We start from the raw sequence: 21,088 nt of genomic DNA, 5'->3' as shown, positions 1-21,088 counted from the left end.
CCCTCTGCCTTTCCCCATGACTTTCATGGCTGTCAGGAGTTCAGAAAGTAGGATAGAGTCTAGTTCCAAACTGTTTCAAACACAAATTCAGTGCTAGGTTTTATAGAGCAACAGAGGATTGGAATAGGAGGGGAAAGTGAGGGGTGAGTTGAATTTTAAGGAACTGGAGTGTGTAGTCCTGGGGTGCTGAGTCGTGCATGACAGATACAACCTGGAACTGCCAACAGGGGTCAGTTAGGTGTCCAAAATGCCAGTGAGGCTGGGATACAGAAGTTTTTTAATTTTTATTTTTCCTGTAGTTCACTATTTGTTCTCTTTCTTTTTTTTCAAAGAGTCTGTTCTGTCTATCTTACAGAAATAGCCTAACAGGTCTCAATTTTGAAATGAACTTGGACTGACACAGATGTTTACTGAGCAGTTACCATGTATCAAACCTCAGTTAGTAGGATTGTAGGCATTATTCCTTTCCTATATGGATGTTTTCTTTGTTATAACTGCATTATTTAATTATCTATTATAGATAATTAAATACTTTCTTACTACATACCATCATATATAATAATTTGACATAGTGCATGTTTCAGATTTTGTGGATCATGAGGAATTGTAAGAAGGTTCTATCCCTCATGCCTTTAATCGTTTTCTCTGTGTTGCACACCCATTATACTTAATACATCACTTCATTCGTTCCTTTTGTAAGATCAGTAGGACAGTAGAGGCATGTGTAGTTCTGTGGGGTGCCAACGGATTAGTTAGTACAGGGGGATATTGCAGTTACTTCTGGGTAGTCAGCTTTCCCTACACATTTAAGCAGTAGTTTTTGTTTGCTTGTTTGTTTTTGTTTGTTGGTTTTTGCTGTTTGAAATGTGTGTGAAGCCTTCTGAAGTGTTTTTTAAAGTTTATAAATATTTTTAACATTTTGCTATTTTTAAAGGCTTCTTCAGTGTTAAGGATCTCTGTTGTGACCCATTTAACTAGACTTAAGTTTGTATTTCATGGTTGTTACATCTTTATCAATTCAAGGTCTTAGAACATGAAAACAGGTGGTGGAGACATCATTGGGTTTGTAGTTGCACTTTTGTGTAAGGAAAGGACATTGGTGCCTGGAGCTGGAGTGACAGGCGCTTGCCAGCAATGACTAAAAGATTTTTTAGAGCGTTTGTATAATATTTTTATTGATTCTTTAAGATCTTTATATTGTGTACTTTGAGCATATTCACACCTTCCATTTCCTCATAAGTCCACCCTAACTTCTGTATCTTCCTTCTTGTTCTTTTTTATGTTTAGAATTTTTGCTGCCCATATCCTCATATATGTGACAGAGTCAGGCTTGTATTGAACTCACCTATCTCCAGCTGCCCTCCTGCCTTAACTTACTCAGTTACTATATACTTTTTATAGTGGATATTTAGCTAAAATTTCAGTAGTTTATTTAATACGCACTTTAAAATATACCCTCCTTATGGATAAACAATTCAGCCAGGTGGGCTCATGATATGTTTTATTGGTAGAGTTTTACTTTGCAAAATGATGCAGCCATAGGCATGAGCTCTAGCAACACATACAAAAATAAATGAATCAAAATAAATGAATAAAAAAATAAATGAATATATATATCTATATATAAAAGTATATATTGGCCTTAATGTTTGATTTAAAAAACATAGAGGCTTGTAATTATTTTGTGAATTAAAGTAAAAAACTCACAATTTTAATTATTTATTAGAAATATAAATTATAAGTAAACTTAATAATATTTTCATGTACCGATGAAGCTAGATTTGGTGATTTATTCTCTACACTTCAATGAAATTTCTTCATATTAATATTAGTATTGTTAGCATCTCTCCCCCCTCCAACTGTTCCCTTCCTGCCTCTTCCTTTCCTTTCCTCTCCTGTCCTGTCACTCCCCTTTTAGCAGGGTCTTTCTTACTTTGTAGCTCATGAAGATATTATGTTCGCTGTCTATGCATCAGCCTCTGAGTGCTAGGGTAGTAGGCATTCCTTCCTGGAGCTCTCTTTGTTGCTGTCTCCCCTGGCCTGTGTCTGTCTGTCTGTCTGTCTGAGTGGGACATTTTCATATTCCTAAATATTTAACCATGGGTTTCTGGACCCACTGGGTATCTAGAGCAAATTGTACTTAGGTCTTAGTTCTCTTGTACTATGTAAAGTGTTCATGACAAGAAGAGATGAGTAAGTGTCTGCAGTCTTTCTGGTCCTGTGTAACTGGCATACAGCCGATAGTTAAATCATCATTGTCTTGTATTCTGTCACCAGGGGATTCCCACATACTTTCTGGGTATGCCTTAAAGCCTGTCTTAATAGAGATTGTAGAAAACCCCAAATTCGTATTCAATAACTACTCTTAAGGATGAGGCAGGAGGATTGCAAGTTCAAGTCCTTTCTGGGAAACTTAGTGAGAAACTTTTAGGATAAAAAATTTAAAAAAGCTGGCAATATATGTATTTATTAGTTTTTTTCTGTAGGTTGTGTGAGGCTTTGGGCTCAATACTGAGTACTGAAGAAGAAACAAACAACAACAACAACAACAACAAAAACCCAAACCAAAGGAAAACAAACAAAACCCAAAGAAATCATTAAGTGTTTAGAAACCACCAACAACAAATCTTTGCAACTTATCACATTGGTCCTCCTGATGGCATTTATAGTCTTTCTCCACTGTGCTGGGAAACTTTCTAATGAATGATTCTTTGTCCCCGTGACAGGTCTCATTTCATACTTACTATAATTGTCATTCTGAGTATTGCTTATTTAACCTGTAAACTGTAGGGATTGAGTTTATGCAGGCAATTTGAAGTTGTGAATTAACAGCTTTACTCAAGTGATTTAAGGAATGATTTTAGGCATGGTGGTGGCTTACACCTGAAGTTCTAGCACTTTGGAAGCTGAAACAAGATTATTGCTGTGAATTTGAAGCTTGGGCTGCATAGTGTGTTTCAGAACAACCTTAGCTATTGGGAGAATCCCTATCTCAAACAAAGCAAACCATACAAGCCGTAACACACCACTACCACTAATAAAAATCATTTCAAACCAAATTCAGTGATTTAATTTTTATGCAAGTGGCAAATACTGCTAAAACAGAATGCTAATGAAGCTTATTTTTCTCTAATTTCTGCCCCACCAGCAGCCCTTTTTCTGTATTTAAGTTTACAGACCTCACGTGTTTTTCTGTGCTGGGAGATTGATATGGAGGAGTCTGCAGATGCTGCTTTCCATGGCTGTTGAGGCAGCTCTTGCATGTGTCTTTGTCTGTTCACACTTGGTGTGGTTGTTTGTGTGTTAAACAGAGTTTCACGTAGCTCAGGATGACCTTGAATTCCTTACCGACATGCCTCCATCTCTGGAGGCCTGCCATGCCTGGTTTCTGCAGTGCTGAAGATTGGCATGGGGCAGGCAAGCTCTGTACCAACTCAGTTGCATCCCCAGCCTGGTATTGAAAGAAGTAAGATCACGCCCTGTGCAGAATCACAAGATCTCCGCTTAATGAGGATGTCGTTTGATCACACAGACATTTAGTTGCTAAAGCAGGATAGGAAGCTCTTGCATAATGCATTCTTAGCTGAAGGCCTCAGCCATGCCTGAGTACAATGAAAGTATTGTAAAATGAGCAGAGTCTGCTGTGCCCATCAGGGCAGGTATCATGGAGATTTGTGCCAAAGAGTGGATGGAGCAGGTAAAGGGAGCTGATAGAGAACTGGTAACAGAACGTATCCAATAGGACGAGAAAGCAGACACCTTTGTGTTTGGATGTACAGAAAAGTTGGTCTTGAGCAGCTGTCCAATGTGGAAATTCAAAACCCAGGTATGATTAGGAAAACAAAAGACAAAGACTGATAGATGTCATTAGTAGTCATTTTAAGAATCCTTTGAAGTTGAAAGGCAGATACTGAGTCTCCTGAGAGACCAGGGTGTCTGATAAACAGTCTCCTTGCATCTGCCCGTGTTTTCAGTTTGAGAAGGAAAGTTATTTTGTGCAGTCCTAATGTTATTAGTGTTAGAATGTCTGTTCTTTGTTTATGTTAATGATGAGCAACACATGGAACACATGGAAATGAGTTTGAAGTAGCTTTAAAATGCAAAGTTAAAATTTTGGGTAAGAGCAGCTTTGCTCTCTTGCTTTATATATTTTTCATTTGGGGAAGGAGTGCCTTGGTATTTATCCAGGCTGGCTTGGAACTACCATACCCCATATGTTTGTAATATACACCAGAAAGGATTGGTAATCCTGTCATCTAGGTCAGTTTGTATGTTAAATTTACCTCCAACTTTGGTTTTTTCAGAAGGTAAAGAGGACTACTCTGTTTTCTGGTCCTGTGAAGAAAATTCTGTAAATATGAACATGTACCATGAACTAAACTGTGAGATGTTTCTGTTACCTGCACATGAGTCCCACCTATTGAATTTTTGGAAGGCATGCTGCAATTCATGTTTCAAATACATGCAAAATGATCAGAAAACACTGTACAAAGTTTCTCAAAGCTCATAAAATCTTAAAATGCCATTAATCAGCTGCATAATGTTTCAGCAAACCCTCAAGTTGCTATTTAAAGTATGTTTGCCTTTTACTGGGTTGTGTTCAGATTTTCTTAATCTCATCTAATGTGTGATATTTATGACTGGTGTCTAACAGAACTTAGAGATAGCCTTCAGCCCTGTTTGCAGCCCTCATTATCCTTTCCGCCTCCATCCACTGCCTGCCTACTTTCCTTCCTCTTTTTCTTTTCTTTTTTCTTTTTTGGACTGGGTGTTACATAGCCCAGGCTGACGTTGTAGTACTTACCCTCCTGCCTCTTCCAAGAATGGATTATAGACATGCATCACCACACCCGGTATTCAGATATTACTTCTTCCACGGATAATAATCCTAAATTTCCTGGCAGTTACATGTGTCTGTTAACTGATTAACAGAAACTGCTTTGTAATCCTCCTGGAACATTACAGGTTTGTTTGTATGACACTGAGCACACACTCCTGTTTTTATGTGTATGTGTTTTCAGCTCTCGGGTATGAACATTTGGTTCCAAGTTTTTATATTTATATATATTTTCTTGATGGTCAGGGATTACTTTTCATATATTTGATGATGTGTATTTTAGTTCATATTTCAATTGAAAATAATTTCTCAGTATTGAGTTGTCAGATTTATTCTTACTTTCTAAAATAAGTAATTTGTCACTTAATGAATTACAAGTATAGTCCTCCATTCTGCTGGTTGTCTTTTCACTTTATTTTTATTATGGCAATAGTGTTTTGCCTGCATGTATGTCTTTGTATCACATGTGTACCTCCTGCACACAGATGGCAGAGCCGGACATTGATCTTTGGAACTGGAGTTTATAGCTGTTTATGATCCCTGTGGGCACTGGTATTGAACCCTGAGCAGCAAATGCTCTCAACTACAATACGTCTCTCTAGCTCTTCTTTTTCACCTTTATGGTGTCATTTAAAAAAAAAAAAAGCTCTTAGGGAGCATCTTTGACCATTGCCTTGCCTGGGTACGTCTGTTAACGTTCCTTGCCTGAGATGCTGTAGAGGTGTTGCTTGCCTTTAGCTCCTGTCTTGATATACGGAAGGAAGACGCAGATGTCAGAGTTTGAGGCCAGTTTGATCTTCATGGTTAACAGGCTTGAAGTATTGAACTTTTGTGTTTCTAAAAGTGTTCAAGTTTTGCCCCTGTTAGGAACAACTTTCTGGCCTGATATCAGGTAAAACTGCATCACTTGCTTGTACTTTTAAGATTCTTTACTATGGAAGAAGTTTGGCCAGTTTGGTCTTAAACTCTTAGCAGCCATTCTTTCTCAGCCTCCTGGAGGCTCAGGTTAACCATGTGATCCAATTCCTGTGCCGTGGGAGAGGAGCTGAGTGGGGATTCTATCTATCTTCTTTTAAATTTGATAGCCAAGGTTCTGCTAATGGCCAGTTGTCTCTGCTTACTGTGTTAAATGGCATTGTAAACATCTTTGAATTTACTCTTGTAGAGATTCTACCCCCTACCCCCTTCACTTGTGGGATAGGGTAGGATAGTGGTGTGTGGCTGTAGCCAGCTGTAAAATACTGTTTCAGTGAGTAGAAAACAATCTGCTTTCACTCCACCCGCTGGAATTCCAGAACCTGGATCCAGTACATATGTTTCTTCATTAGGTTGCAGTCACACACGTAAAGGAGATATGTGATCACATCTACCATTGGGAGAGTAGTTATGAGAACTGATATAGACAGTAGTCTTGGCTGGTCTCAGCTCACTCTTCAGTATTAGCATGGCCTGGGAGTCCTGAGAAGCCTAAAGCTTGCTCTGGCTTCTAAAGCTGATGCTGGAGATTAGCTTCTTTTAATGTGATGTTAGCATTCCAGTGTGTCATTATAATAGAAACAATGCTAAGTTCAAATCTGTAAGTGCTGCATACTGCCTTGTGGGGAATTTGTGGTGCGGTGTGTCTTTGTACAGGGTGTCTGTGTTTCCTGTTGCCAGCAAAATATGTCAGCACTGACAGCACCACCACCATTTCCTAGACACCTATAGGCAGTAGAGAGTCAATAGTAAAGAGAAGAACAAATTCTTAACCCTGTGTACCCTTAGTCAAGAGTAGAGAAAGTACTAAACAGCAAATTCATCATAGAACCATTTATTAGTATCAGTAACCGTCACTCTAACCAAGAAGAATGTAACAGAGTGCTAGCAGAAATACATAGCATTATCTAGTTTTCCAGATTGTACTACAGAGCCATCTTTTGGAGTTTATTAATGCTCATTGCTCATTCTTTTTTCCACCATCATTTTCCTTCTGATATGTTTGTATGTGATTATAATCTCTTGCACCTATTTTATGCTTTCTATTTTCTTCAGAAGTTCTTTTTAAATCTAAAAGCTTTATACTTAAGAACTTTAAGTTATTTCCTTGTAACTTCTACTCTTTCTTCAGGAATTACAGTATAAATGCTTAATAGAATGTTATTTCCAGGTCTTCCTGCTTCAGTGGCAGGAAGATAAAAAAGTATAGACCATTTAAGTATTAAAATAATGAATACTGGGTTGGGCATGGTGGTGCATGTGTTTGATCCCAGTATTTGGGAGGCAGAAACTGCCAGATCGCTGTAAGTTCAAGGCCATTCTGCTCTACATTGTGAGGTCTAGGATAGCCAGGAGTGCATAGAGAGACCTCATCTCAAAAAAAGCATTTATTTGAATTTTATGAGGTTTTGAAAAAAATAGCTTATGATTTTTATGTTTTTTTTTTTTAATCAAGAAATGATGCATTCATAGAAAAGTTACTGTGACATTTCTTAATACTGTTTTTTTGAACTTGCAGGTTGTTATCCTTGTCCTGGGCCAAATATGAATCCCATTGCCCTTGGGAGCCGCTGGCTTGCTTATGCAGAAAATAAGGTAAGTTGTGGCCCAGGTGTGTGTTAGTTGTAATGGTGTGGCTGTGGAAGGGCTTTCTGTACTCCGAATTGATACTTGCTGGTGAATACTAGCAGCAAATGTTTTATTTTATTTGTGCAGTTGCTAATCTGACCCTTAGGGATTCATTCATAGCTCGGTCTGGTTCCACATACCTGTATATCGAGCACTTGGGGGGGTCACAGACAGGAGAGTTACCTCAAGATCAAGGCTATCCTGGGCTTCCTAGGTCTGCCTTATATGGTGAGCTTTTACCTCAAACAGAAAAATCTCATTTTTCTTTTGTTTTTGTGTCAGGGTCTCTTAGTCTCCGGCTGGACATGCTGTGGACTAGCAGCGTGTGTCACTACATGATAGCTGTCCTTAAATAAAGGCTTTCTAGAGCCTTGATGTTCTAGCCTGGCTTGTGCATAGAACTGTTCTCCCAAAGATTCTTTCTCTTTCCTTCTTTCTTTCTTTCTTTCTTTCTTTCCTTCCTTCCTTCCTTCCTTCCTTCCTTCCTTCCTTCCCTCCCTCCCTCCCTCCCTCTCTCCCTCCCTCCCTTCCTTCCTTTTCCCTTCTCCTCCTTCCCCTTCTTCCCGAATCCCCTTCTTGCTCTTCTTCTTCCCCTTCTCCTTCCCATTCCCTTTCTTCCTCTTTCCCCTTCCCTTTTTCTCTTCCCCTCTGCACCCCTCCCCTACCCTTCCCTCGCCTCTCCTCTTTCTCTTTTCTCTCTCTTTTTTTTTTCTTGTCTTGGCTGTCCTTGACTCACATTGTAGACTCAAATTGTAGAACTCACTGTGATCCATCTGCCTCTGCTTTCCTGAGTGCTGGCATTAAAGGTATGCGTCACCAAGCTCAGCTTCCTAGAGATTATTTAATAATAATTAAAAGTTAAGCATTGAGATTCATTGTCACAGCAATGCTAACTTAATGATAGCAATGTCCAGGACTAAAGGCTAGACTGTGATCACGGGGCTTGGAACAATTGTATTGGCCTTATATGGTCAACAACTAGATCCTACTGTCCAGCTATTTGTTATAATAATTAAAGCACATACAGGCGTTGATATATCAGGATTTTCATAGTATGTAAAGGTTGCTATATATGATAGTATATCTCAAAAGCATAGATTGATTTTTTTTTTATGCAAGACGATATAAATTCTTATGTCACTTAGGACTCATCTGTAAATTATTCTATATTATTTATAAAGTCTAAAAAATACTGTTGGCTTTCAGGATTAGCATTCTTGTTTCATTTTCCTTGGTTACATGGTTATTGTGTCTTGAGAATATTATGAAATAATACGAAATAGTTCTTGACAAAAGCAGGATGTGGTACGTAGCATAAGCACTTGGTAAAGCCACAGAACTCGTAAATCAACTGGCCTCTGGAATGCTCAGAATCAAGAACGGGCTGATGAAAATAAGTTTTCAAGATAAAGTCTTTAATTCTTTTTCCAAAAGCCTGTCTGCAAAAATTAAGATATTTTGCATGTTACTGAGTGCTCTATTTATGTTCCTTGTGTCTGGTCTCTTCATTTTCCCGTAAAATAGCTCTTCACATGATTCTTTTCAAACAGTTCAAGAGCTTTACAGTTAAATAGGGTGACATAATAGTGTCTCCTAATGTTTATATCTGTAATGCATTTCCTTTGAGTGTTGGAGACATCCACAAAGAATGTGCGTAAACCGTCCCTTGGCACTTGTGAGTAGATTCCCACATAGGGAAAGCTGCACATTAAAGTTGGAGGTGCAGTTAGTTATATACTGTTTGAGGTGAAGGAAGTCCCTTGATAGTTGCATGGCCTTTGCAGATACACATGTGAATAATGTTTCCTGTCAAGGTATATGTTCCGTCATGCACAGAAAGAGTGTAAATAACAGTACTAAGACATGAGTAGTGATATTTTCAGTTTTGGATAGTTTTGTTTATGAGGCCTAGTTTGCCATTGCAGAGTTGAACCGAATTTTAGAAGAATGTTTTCAGTTACTGTGATTTCCTGTATGTGTGTTTATTTATGTGTGTGTTTTTATGTACTTGTGCATGTATGTTCATGTGTATGTGTGTTGTGTGTGGGGTGTGGATGATGTCAGCTGTCACCTTCTATTGCTTTTTGTCTCATTTTTTGAGATGAGGTTTCCCTCTGGACGTGGAGCGAGGCTCGTGTCAGCATGCCTCAGTGATCCTCCTGTCTTAACTTCTCACAGCACGTTTTCACAGAGGCATGGGTGGTTTTCTTAATTCAGGTTTTCATAGTTGTATGGCAAATGCTCGTACCCACAGAGCCCTCTTGCCAGTTCTTCTTTCTCCTCCTGTTTATTAAAGACTTTATTTCATTATTTTCATTTGTCTTTGGTGTCTGTGTCCATGTGTGGGTATGTACACATGAGTGCAGGTACTCGAGGGGGAGCTGTTGAATTTTTCTGGCCTGGAATTTCAGGAGGTTGTGGATCATAATGGAGTTTCTGGGAGCAGCTCTTTCGCAAGAGCAGTCTGCACCGTCTCTCCAGTCTCCCTCTGGCTCTTTTGTACTCCAGTGTGTTTCTTTTTGGAAACATCTAGTAGACACATACATGTCACTTCCATACTGAAACCAAGAAAGCATACATATTTGTACATGTACATCCTCCGATGTAAAAATAAGGTGTTTACATTGAGACTAGTACCACGTTCTCCCCTGTCCCCATTTCATGATCATACGTCTCTTCCTTTGCGTGGTAGACTGATATTGCAGCACTGTTTATTTGTTCAGTTCCTACAATTCAAAAGAAGTCACAGAATTCTCACCTGTTCCAGCTCAACAGGCAACCAGAGGCCGGGTACAGTTCATCGGTCTTCATGGAGGGATTTCCTAAGTTCCTTTTTTATTTTGCAATTTTTTAAAAAGATTTATTTATTTATTATGTATACAGTGTTCTGTCTGCATGTACACTTGCACCCAGAAGAGGGCACCAGATCTCATTCTAGATGGCTGTGAGCCACCATGTGGTTGCCGGGAATTGAACTCAGAACCTCTGGAAGAACAGCCAGTGCTCTTAACCTGAGCCATCTCTCCAGCCCTATTTTGCAATTTTTATTGGTGTGCATATGTGTGTCTTTGTATGTATGTGCATTAGCATATATGGGGCAGACCACAATTTAGAGGAGTTATCTGTCTTCCTTTACCATATGGTTTCTGGAAATTGACCTCAGGATTGGTGGCAAATGCCTTCATCTGCTGAACCAGTTCTCCAGCTCATCATATTTATTTTAATTTGTTGTTCCTCTTTCCCCCTTGTTCTTCCTTCATTTTTATTATACTTCTATTTAGTGTTTAATTGTATGTATTTTTATATATTCATTTTTTATGTGCCAATATATAATATATATGTGCAGCTGTTTATGTTTGCCTAATACAGACAGTAACATATTTGCTCTTTAATGATCATTTTCCTTAAGGTTTTTTTTTTCTAGAAATTTATCCATTTTTTTTTCAAAAATGATCAAAATGTTCTTTTTGTATGTTATATTTTTGACTATAATGGTTATTATTCCATTTGTCTTTAAATAATTTTAGTTTAATTTTAACATGGAAACCTTTATATGTCTATATAATTTGCTCTTGTGCTGATGGTGAGATGGCCTTCTGGTTAAGGATGCTGGCTGTCCAGGAGTATTTTGGTTACTTGTCATAGGGAACAGGTTTCAGCCTTTGCACAATACTGCCTTTCCCTGCTTAAGCAGCAGGAGGCAGCAGAGGAATAATTTTCATAATTCTCTGAATGTGGATTTGTGGTTGAATGGACAAGCTATTATTTCTAATTGCTAAAATAGTCACTTTGGTTTGTTCTTTGACAAACACGTTTACTGACCAGGCACCTTGAAATCTCTCCATGACATACCAGATGTAAGGTGCCCCAGCCTGTTATATTCCTACTACTGTGAGGGAGTTACACGCATGTGAGTCAGGAATGAAAGGATTGTATGCTAATCTGTGCCGTAGAATCCGGTGCAGCTCATCCTTTATTAATTTCACAGGCTTTGAAAATGCCCGTTGTTCTAATACTCTGCTTTTGCCGTCCTACTTTAAAAGGTTGCATGTGAAGCTTAATGATAATTATTTTTGGTAAATACAAGTGTGTTATGGCCAATGAGGAGTTTTATCCCGAGGTTCATCTGAACTAGTGAGAATCAAAATTGCGATTCACATGGACAATGGCAGTTTAGTCTGTCCCAAGTGGCAAGTGCAGTGGGCCCTCTGAAGCAGCCGGTTAGTGAATGTACACACTTGCTTTCTGCACACTCTGTCCACCTTCTCACAGACACAATTGGATATGCAAATATCCTAGAATGTTTTGCTTGTTGTTTTAGGTTTTCTTTTATAATCCTTGTAGAGGAATTAGGAGGAGAAAACATCCGATTTGCTAGTATGTCAAATATTTAATGTTGGGAAGTTATGTGTAAGTCCTTTGATTATGTTTTTAAAATTTATTTGTGGAAAGGCTGCCAGACCCCGAATCGCACCATTTCAGAGTTTACGAATTCGTCAAGCCTGTTCCTTGTGCAATTAGAACCATAGTTGAACATGAAACTGCCTGAGTGGCACCAGAAGATTTTTAAAAGGGGTCACATGTCTCAGCAGGGCTTTTCGCTGTTTTGTCTGCAATGTACTCAGGCAAACACTCTCCACCGTCATTATCATGTATGGAAAATAGCCACTGTTTAATCGCTTACTAGAAAATGACTCTGCTCTTCTCTCCCCAACCCCTTCCCTAGTTGATCCGATGTCACCAGTCTCGTGGCGGAGCCTGTGGGGACAACATTCAGTCTTACACGGCCACAGTCATTAGTGCTGCTAAAGTGAGTACCTCAGAAGTTTGTGGAAGTCATAATGAGATGGTCCATTTTATTTTCATTCACAAACGTAGAATAAATGTAAGAAGTCAATGTTTTGCCACTGTGAGAATTTGTGATTTGTAAGTTAATCCTTTGAGGTTAATAGTACTTTTATTGTGAAGAGTGAGTGTATGATTTGTTCTTACTCCATTAAAAACCCAGGTCTATTTCAACTGGAATCAAGTCTGGTAACTAATTAATAGCATATTGCAAGGAACTGTACATGTTTTAAGTGGCAGCTTGCGCCCCCCCCCCCTTTTTTTTTGTGATTAGCATCATCCTGCGTACACTGACAGGCTTGTGTGCACCCCTGTGCAACTTTGAACATTTTTGAGTCTTCTTGACTTCAAAAATTCCTGATGAAAACTGGAGTTGGTCCCCTGGCACATTCAAAGGTTCTTTCATATCTATTGTCTGGCCCCTTGATGTTTGCCAAGTGAGTTCTTCTCTGTTTTTGAGGGTTAATTTTGATGGTGCCTGTTAAACCTTGTGCTGATTATAAGGTACTCTTAGAACCACCATTCTTTTGAATTGTGAAGTCTACAACAGAGACTTCTAATAATAGGGATGACAGAGGGAATCTGAATGACAGCATGTAATAGAAAGCACAACTGTTCAGAGGACAACAGTCTAAAGCCAGCCACTGAAAGGGAATCAAAGGTCACACTGTTTCATGTTAAATACAAAAATACTTCAAGATTGTCACAAATGCTTGCATGATGTGCATAGAATGTGTCCCTGGGCTCAGCCTTACACACTTTCCACTCAGAAGCAGAGGAAGGAAAAGCCTTTACACTTTCAGCACTGTATGTTCATATTTCTCCATTTTCTTGTATAAAAACGACAGTAATTAGGCAAACGCTTGAGTGTTCTTTGTGTTTATCCATAGCAATTTAACAAATAGATGCTGCTTTGAATGTTGGACTCTTGAACTAAGCTGTCTCACACATGTGGATCTGGCCGCCTCTCACGTCGAGTGACCCATTGCAGCTGCAGTTTTGCTTTTGTTTGTTGTTGCAGATTTTTTTTTTTTTTTTTCTGAACCCTCTACATTCCGTCACCTCCCTGTGGGATGAGAGGTTTATATTCAGCTCTTCCACATTTAGGCTCTAAGAAAGTATGTTTAAGAAGCTGTTGTACCTACAACAGCTACAATTGTAATCCTAATGCTTGGGAGGCTGAGTCAGGAGAGTCAGTGAAAGTTCAGACCAGTCGAGGGAGTATATTCCGTGTAGTCTCGGGACCAGCTTCAGCCTGATCCACAGAGCGGGACACTGAGGACACTGCTGGTCGGCTCCCCAGAGAAACTAAGCTGAAAACATTTTTTTCCCATAGGGCATTTATTACTAATTTGGAGATTAGAATTCATGTGTGATAGTTATGTATTCTATTCCTGTATTGTATCCACAGCTCTACAAGTTAAATTTTTAGGTATGCTTTTAAATTGGTTCTATGTTAAATCCTGAATTTGTAAGTTACATTCATAACCAGCTAAGATGTCTGTCATTAAATAGTTTTGAAAACAGAACAGCAGAAAAAAATCCATGTAGCATTCATATGATTATTTTAATTCTTATCTGAAAGCATGAATATTTTAAAGTTCTCTTAAAAATTGTCAAATCATTTAGAAATTCATTTTATGATATTTTTGTTTTTGAGATGAGTTTTCGTGTAGTCTCTGCTATCTTCGAACTCACTATGGCTGAAGATGACCCTGAAATTCTGATTCTCCTGTCTCCATCTCCCAAACGCAGTGTGATGTTTAATTTAGATCCATTTTGTGAATTTTTTTTTTTTTTTTACATAGAAAGTACTGGAATGTTGTGGTAATTTCCACCACTACTGATAATTTTTACCTTATATATTTTTGCCTGGATATTATTTGTTAAATTGACCTTCCAAGGAATGCAATAGTTATAATTTTGCATGGTAAGTAAGAGAATTAGTATAATCCAGAATACTTCCTCTGACCTATTGCTGTTATGTTATTGGTATAGGGACTACACTTTTTTTTGGGGGGGACTGCACTTTTTTTTTTTTTTAAAGTCAGAATTTATTAAGTTTACTTGGGCGGGGGGGAAGGAAGATTTGACCGAGGAGATGGCTCCTGTGTAAGCCCGAGGACCTCTACCCTCCCACCCCCTTAAATATAGAGTTGGCCTTGTATGTAACTCCAATGCTGGGGAAGTTGAAACAGGAGGATCTTGGCATTTAAGCAAGCTGTAGATTCTGTGCGAGATCCCATTTCAATCGAAAACTTAGGTAGAGAGCAGTAGAGGTAGATATCAAAGCAGTTTCTGGCGTTCACATAACCAGAGGCTTCCTAGCAATGCACTCTGCACTGTTCTGTATACACACAGAAAGATGTAACTTCCAAACACAGTTTCAGTGTTCTCTCTATAATTTAAGAATAAACAATTATGAAATATGTGCTGGTCTATACCGTTTGTCTCAGCTTTTTGGTAGGCTGAACTGGGAGGTCCATGTGATTCCACATTTGTCTCTGTCTCTGACTTGCACAGGCACAAATCCAAAAGTAAAGATAGAATAATAGTGCAATATTAAGAAGACTAAGAGCTGCAAGATTATGCCTACTTTTTAAAATGATGGCATGTTATCTTGATAAACAAATATTGACAAGATTATGAGAAAAAAATCAAACCTGAGTTAGATTTGGCAACTAAATCTAAGTAAGTAAGTAAGTAAGGATAGTAGAAAACACAACTAATATATAGAAGCTAGGCCACACCACTCCTGTGGAGCATTTCCAAAGTTTGGCCATGTTGGTCATTCCACAACAGTGAGCTTTGCCATACTTAACAAAGATAAGGCTGAACTGTTTTTGTGAATTAAGGTTGGTAGTCCCGATTCAGGCTCTATGTTGATTACCTCTTCTGGTTCTCACTTATGATGCTTACATCCATATTTATTTAGTTAAGATTTGTCTATTGCATACAAGAGAAGGTTAACTCTTCTATTGTAAACCCACCCCCACCACGAACCAAGAGGCAGGACCATAACCACATAGGCTCACAGTTTGTAGGGTATCCTGAAATCTACCAACCTAACCCTGAACTCACAGGTGTCTCCCAAGTGCTAGGATTACAGGCATGTGCCAGCATACACAGCTATGTTGTACAGCCTTTTATGTTTCAATCCGAAGAATGGAAGGAGTCTAATCGGTCTCTGGCAAGGCTGATTACAATACCTACAACACTTTACTGCCTTGATTAATATTCAAGATTGCAGCAAATTTCACAAAAACATTAGGAGTTTTTATTGATAGGTTTATTAACTAGTTCATTAAGGTGGGAAATAGAGTAAAACGTCTCTTATTTAGTTTGTGGTGGTTATGTGAACCTGGGTACAGGTGCCTGGGGATGCCAGAAGAGGGCAGATCATTTACCAGAGCTGCAGGTATGGGCAATTGTCAGCTGCTTCACACAGGGCCTGGGAACTGAATTATATTCTTGCAAGAACAGTGCCCTTACCTACCTAGTCATCCCTCTCTCCAGCCTGATAGGTTAAGTATAATTTATATATAATAATATTATATATTTATATAAAATATATTATATAATCTAATTATAGTTGTTATATATTATATATAAAATTATATATAACAAGATTGTTATGTGTATATGCAATAAAAATGTGATTATATGTTATATACATGTTATATAACAATCTTGTTTATATGAAGGTTAGTGCCCATGGAGGCCAGAAGAGGGCACCATATCTCCTGAAACTGGAGTTAAATACAGTTGTGAATGTCCATGTGGGTACTGGGAATTGAACTTGGGTCCTGAGGAACAGCAGCTGGTACTCCCAACCACCGAGCCATCTCTACAGCCCATATTTATTGCTTTTAGTATATATGTGTGTCTTTGCATGCCCATGTTTCATGGTATGTGTGAGGAAGTCAGAGGAATATCTTCACAAATTTGTTCTCTGCTTCTACTGGGACTCCTAGGGATCAAATCAGCCAAGTCATCTCACCAGCTCTAAGTTTTAATGACAGTTTGCTTATGAAAACCTAAATATTATCTCGTCAGCAATTTACATGAGAATTAAAAAACAAAAGGGAAAAATCTGGTAATTGGTTAGAGGCAACCCCTGTTCCCCTTACTAAGGAATCTACTTAGAAATTGAGTAGCCTGTGTGCTTCCTCTGAACAGTCTAGGTCCTCTCCATGCATGGTCCTTGTTTGGAGTATCAGTCTTTGCAGGCCCGCCTGACCCTAGGCTTATTTATTTATTTATTTATTTATTTTGCTTTGTTTTGTTTTTTGGCTATGTTGCTCTCCTTGTGGAGTTCCTGTCCTCTCCAGGTGTTTCTGTCCCCCTCTTCTTCCATAAGGAACTCAGTGGCAATTTCTTTGATCACCTCCCTGTGGCGGGGTTGGGGGTGCAGGCTTGCCAGGTCACAGAGGAATATGATGTAGCTAGCCCCGATGAGACCTGATAGGCTAGGGTCAGGCCCTATCAGTGGACTAGGGAAGGACCATAGAGAGAGAAGAGGGAGGATGGGTGAGACTGGGAGGAGACAAGGGCGGGGGCTACATTGGGATACAAAGTGAATAAATTGCAGATGGTAAAAAACAAAAACCAAAACAACAACAATAACAACAACAACAACAACAAAATACTAGCAATTGGGCTGAGGAGATGGGTCAGTGGGTAGGATGCTTGCTGCAGAAATGGGATCAGACCTGAGTCTAGATCCTCAGAAGCTCATAGAAGCCAAGGGACAGTGACAGCATGCTTATGAAAGGCCAGTGTTCCAGGGCCACTGGGTTAGTTCTGCGTTCAGTGAGAGACCCTGCCTGGCAAATATTTGGAGAGCAAATAAAGAAGGCACCTGAGTATATTTCTGTACTCTGAATATACGGGAGTTGTGCATGGTAACATGGCCCAAATCCCATAACATAAATTACGCCCCTGCTTTCTCAGTTTTCCAGAAGAGAAAGCTGAACCTAGGCAATCTAAATACAACACCTGTGTAAACAGTTAACCAATGAGAAAACCAAACGTTAAATTCATCTCTCTTCAGAGCCCAATCTTTAACTACTGTCATATTCTACTTTGCTTGAGATCCGTGCCTATTGCTCCTTCTGATCTTACAGATCACGAATTCAAAACACATATCTCATAAGGTGAGGATATGGCAAAAAATAAGAACCCAGGCGGAGCATATTGCACAGGTCTGTGATCCTGGTACAGGAGGTAGAAAGGAGGCAGAGAGGTAAAAGGACTGTTCCAAGTTGGAGCCAGCGTGGTCTTCACATTCGGATCCAGCTCATCCACAGCTGAAGAGGAGCAAGAGCTTTCTACCTTAAATACTAACACATTCTTAAATAAGATGACCAGCAAAGTTCTGTCTGCTGAATTCAAGCACAAAGATACAAGTTACAAAACCAAGGGGGGCAGAACTCACAAATCAATTGCAACTGTTTTGTTTTGTGCTAAAATCTCAAACTACAGTGCTTATAAAACACATTAGTGTTCTCAATTAGGAGCCAAATGTTTTTTTCAATAATTCACAAGAAATGTCTTACACCGGGTCTGTTAGTGTTGTTGAGTATGCCTCTGAAGGACCAAGGGAAGCGGGCGCCACAGAGTATTCATGAGAGAACTGAGCAGGAAGCCCGATTAACCTCTGAGGTGCCTCAGCTGCTGTGCTCACGCCCTCAGTGCTAATGGAGCTGTTCCCACACAGACACAACCACGTCTTTATCAAGCAAGACCTCTCAGTGTGAAAGTGTCTCTGGATGAATATCCTCTGCCTTTGCCCCTGAGCATATCAGCTCATGCTTTCATGTCAGTGAATAGCAATAGAACTGGGGCGTATTAAAAGTGCAAAGAAAGGCAGGGAAGCGAGCCACAAGGTAGAGGCAAAGCACGAGGAAAACAAAGGGAAAGCAGGATATTTTGGTCATGTTCGCCAAAGAATTGACACATGAAGAACTGATGTGTTGTCTTCGGAAAGAACAAGGAATATTGATAAAACTGTCTTTAAAAAATAGCCCTAAAACTTTGTTACTACCAAATCTGCCTTGAAGCCAGATGCAGATGAATGCTTTCTGCATCAATGAAGACTTTGCTTTAGAATGAATGTAGGTAAAAACTTACCAGTCATTCTTAATGCCTATAGCCTATCAGAATGAAGTACATCTGAAAGCTCTTGTTCCCGTGAGTAGCAGATTGGATCCCGTAGTGCTTCCACACGGGTGATTTGTCTTCCCTCTTTATCTAAGTAGGTACGGGTGCAAATTGGGAATAGAGAAACCATCCATGGATGGGGGTGGCAAACTGGACTGAGTCTTTGCGCAATCTGAGTGTATTTAACAATTTTAGTGTTCCTTCAATCCCTGATTACTCTCACGGAGCAGTACTGTAGCAGTAAGGCAGCTGACCATGTCACTATGACAAAGCGTGAGTAAAATCCATTATAGCCTTTAATCCTGTAGACGTGGTGTGTTTTCTCTTCCACTCCAGGCAAGTCTGCCGCAGGGTCCCCTGTCATTTTGAACCTCTCTCTGCCCTATCAGTTGTCCCCCATCCATTAGTGCTAATGGCGCTGTCCTCTGAAAACAGTTGTCGTTAAGTTCTCAGATAACAAGAAAAAAACACATTAATACAGGACTGTCAGGAGAGAACTAGTAAACATGAATCAAGATTTTATAACCATAATCAAATAATCTTACTTGAACACTTTATTCCTTAGCACCAGCAAAGAAACTTAACTTTGCAGTATAAATAAGGAAATTCAGATGGAATGCTATGAAAAGCAGTGGGAAAAATCTAGAAGTATAAAGATTAATTTCAAGTGCTACTCTGAAATCAAGAAAATGTAAAAAAAAAATGTTTCCTTTCAAAAGCTCCAAGTATTTATGCAAATAATAGGTTTACTTTTATAGTGATGTTGTAAGACAAAACTGAAATCAAAGAAAAATAAATGACATAGAAGTAGACCTAAGAAGTATGTGACTAAGAAGAGTGCATCAAGGGCTGGTTCTCTCCCATGGGACTGGTCTCAGGTAGGGCCAGTCTTTGGCCATTCCCTCAGTCTTTGCTTCATCTTTGTCCTGTACATCTTGCAGGCAGGAGGCATTTCATCAGCATCACAGTTAGAAGAAAGGCTCTAGGCTGCCTGCTCCGGCAGGCAGAATTATCCTCTTCAATGAGAATTATCTGCTTCAAAAGTTGGTTATTTTTATGTTGTTCTATTTTCAGAAGGAAAAAGCTTTAAGAATATTTTTGTTAACAGTTTTTCTTTTTAAGTATAGAGTGAAACTAGGGCCTCAGGAAAGTGTATCACACTTTTATAGTGTGATGCAACTCCTGCCCTATTAAGATTTTTGAATAAGAAAAAAAAAACATGCATTTCGATCTACTTACTTGCTGTGATTGGAATAGTGTAGCTGAAACACAGCATGGGATTGCTTTCTCTCACCAGCCAGGAAGGAAACCAATCAGCGACTTGTTCTTTTGGATGCCATGTGAAAGGAGTTCTCATCTTTGCTCTTAGTGTGTGGTCTTTTGTAACATTAGAGGTATATTTTAGAGTTAACAACCTTTTCTCACTTAGATGTTGTCTTATAATATTGTAAGTCAACACTGTAAAAAATTCAATATTTTTGAATATGTCAGTATTGTAAGAAAACATTGTCACATGGCCAGCCCCCTTTTTACTAAGTCATGTATTCTAGAATACGTACATTAATGGGATGCAGTAAAAGAAAGGTTTTGGTAAATATGTTTGTACTCCTATCGAATGAAACAGTTCTGTACTTGTAATTATTATCACTTAATTATGGCATTATTGCCAGCACAGTTAGGTTGGCGCTTGTATTGATGACATTTGCTTAAACTCATGTTGATTTTTTTTTTCTAAGTAAGTTTTAGGGTCATGTTGAACTGAAGACTGAACATCTGTGCTATTTGTTGCTGTACAAAGTGTTTTAAGAGAATGAAGACTTGAGGCTGGGAAGTAGATTCAAATGCGTATCTCTATTCAGACTTCACATTTTCTTCTAACTCATAGACTTTGTCTCTTTTGTTGTGTAGACATTGAAAAGTGGCCTGACGATGGTTGGAAAAGTGGTGACTCAGCTGACAGGCACGCTTCCCTCAGGGGGGACAGAAGATGATGTTGCCATACACAGCAACTCAAGACGTAGCCCCTTGGTACCAGGCATTATCACAGTCATAGACACTGAAACAGTTGGAGAGGGCCAGGTAAGAGCTCTGGATGAATGGCATTTGTATTACCTGCAGAGCTTAAGCTCAAGGTAGAGGCAATCCAAAGGTACTTGGCCCAAAGATATGAATAACTTATTATTTTGCATATTAGATATGTAATATAGGATAAACATACTAAAATCTGTATACCTAAAGAAGCTAAGCAAGAAAGAAGACCCTGGGTAAGATGAGCAATCCTCATTCAGAAAAGCAAACAGGATAGACATTGGAAGAGGGTAAAAACAAGGAACAAGACTGGAGTCTACCACAGAGGGCCTCTGAAAGACTCCACCCAACAGCATATTAATGTAGATGCTGAGACTCATAGCCAAACTTTGGGCAGAGTGCAGGGAATCTTATGAAAGAAGGGAGAGATAGAAAGACCTGGAGGGACAGGAGCTCCACAAGGAGAGCAACAGAACCAAAAAGTCTGGGCCCAGGGGTCTTTTCTGAAACTGACCCTCCAACCAAGGACCATGCATGGAGATAATCTAGAACCTCTGCACAGCCCATGGCAGCTCAGTCTCTCAGTGGGTTCCCTAGTAATGGGAACAGGGA

At 39.2% G+C, this 21,088-nt stretch overlaps 1 protein-coding gene across 8 annotated transcripts in view; it reads left to right on the top strand.

Moving 5' to 3' along the window:
- Positions 1–21,088, top strand: part of Bcas3 (BCAS3 microtubule associated cell migration factor) — a 471,233-nt gene that overhangs the window by 95,062 nt on the left and 355,083 nt on the right. For all 8 annotated transcript variants that reach the window (XM_060387076.1, XM_060387078.1, XM_060387080.1 and 5 more), the window contains exons 10-12: positions 7,332–7,408; positions 12,168–12,251; positions 20,357–20,527. In XM_060387076.1, coding sequence (XP_060243059.1) covers positions 7,332–7,408; positions 12,168–12,251; positions 20,357–20,527 — 332 coding nt within the window. The remainder of the gene's footprint in view (positions 1–7,331; positions 7,409–12,167; positions 12,252–20,356; positions 20,528–21,088) is intronic.

This window comes from Meriones unguiculatus, chromosome 7 (assembly GCF_030254825.1).
Source record: "Meriones unguiculatus strain TT.TT164.6M chromosome 7, Bangor_MerUng_6.1, whole genome shotgun sequence".
Lineage (NCBI taxonomy): Eukaryota > Metazoa > Chordata > Mammalia > Rodentia > Muridae > Meriones > Meriones unguiculatus.
This window is presented reverse-complemented; position numbering and strand designations above follow the sequence as displayed.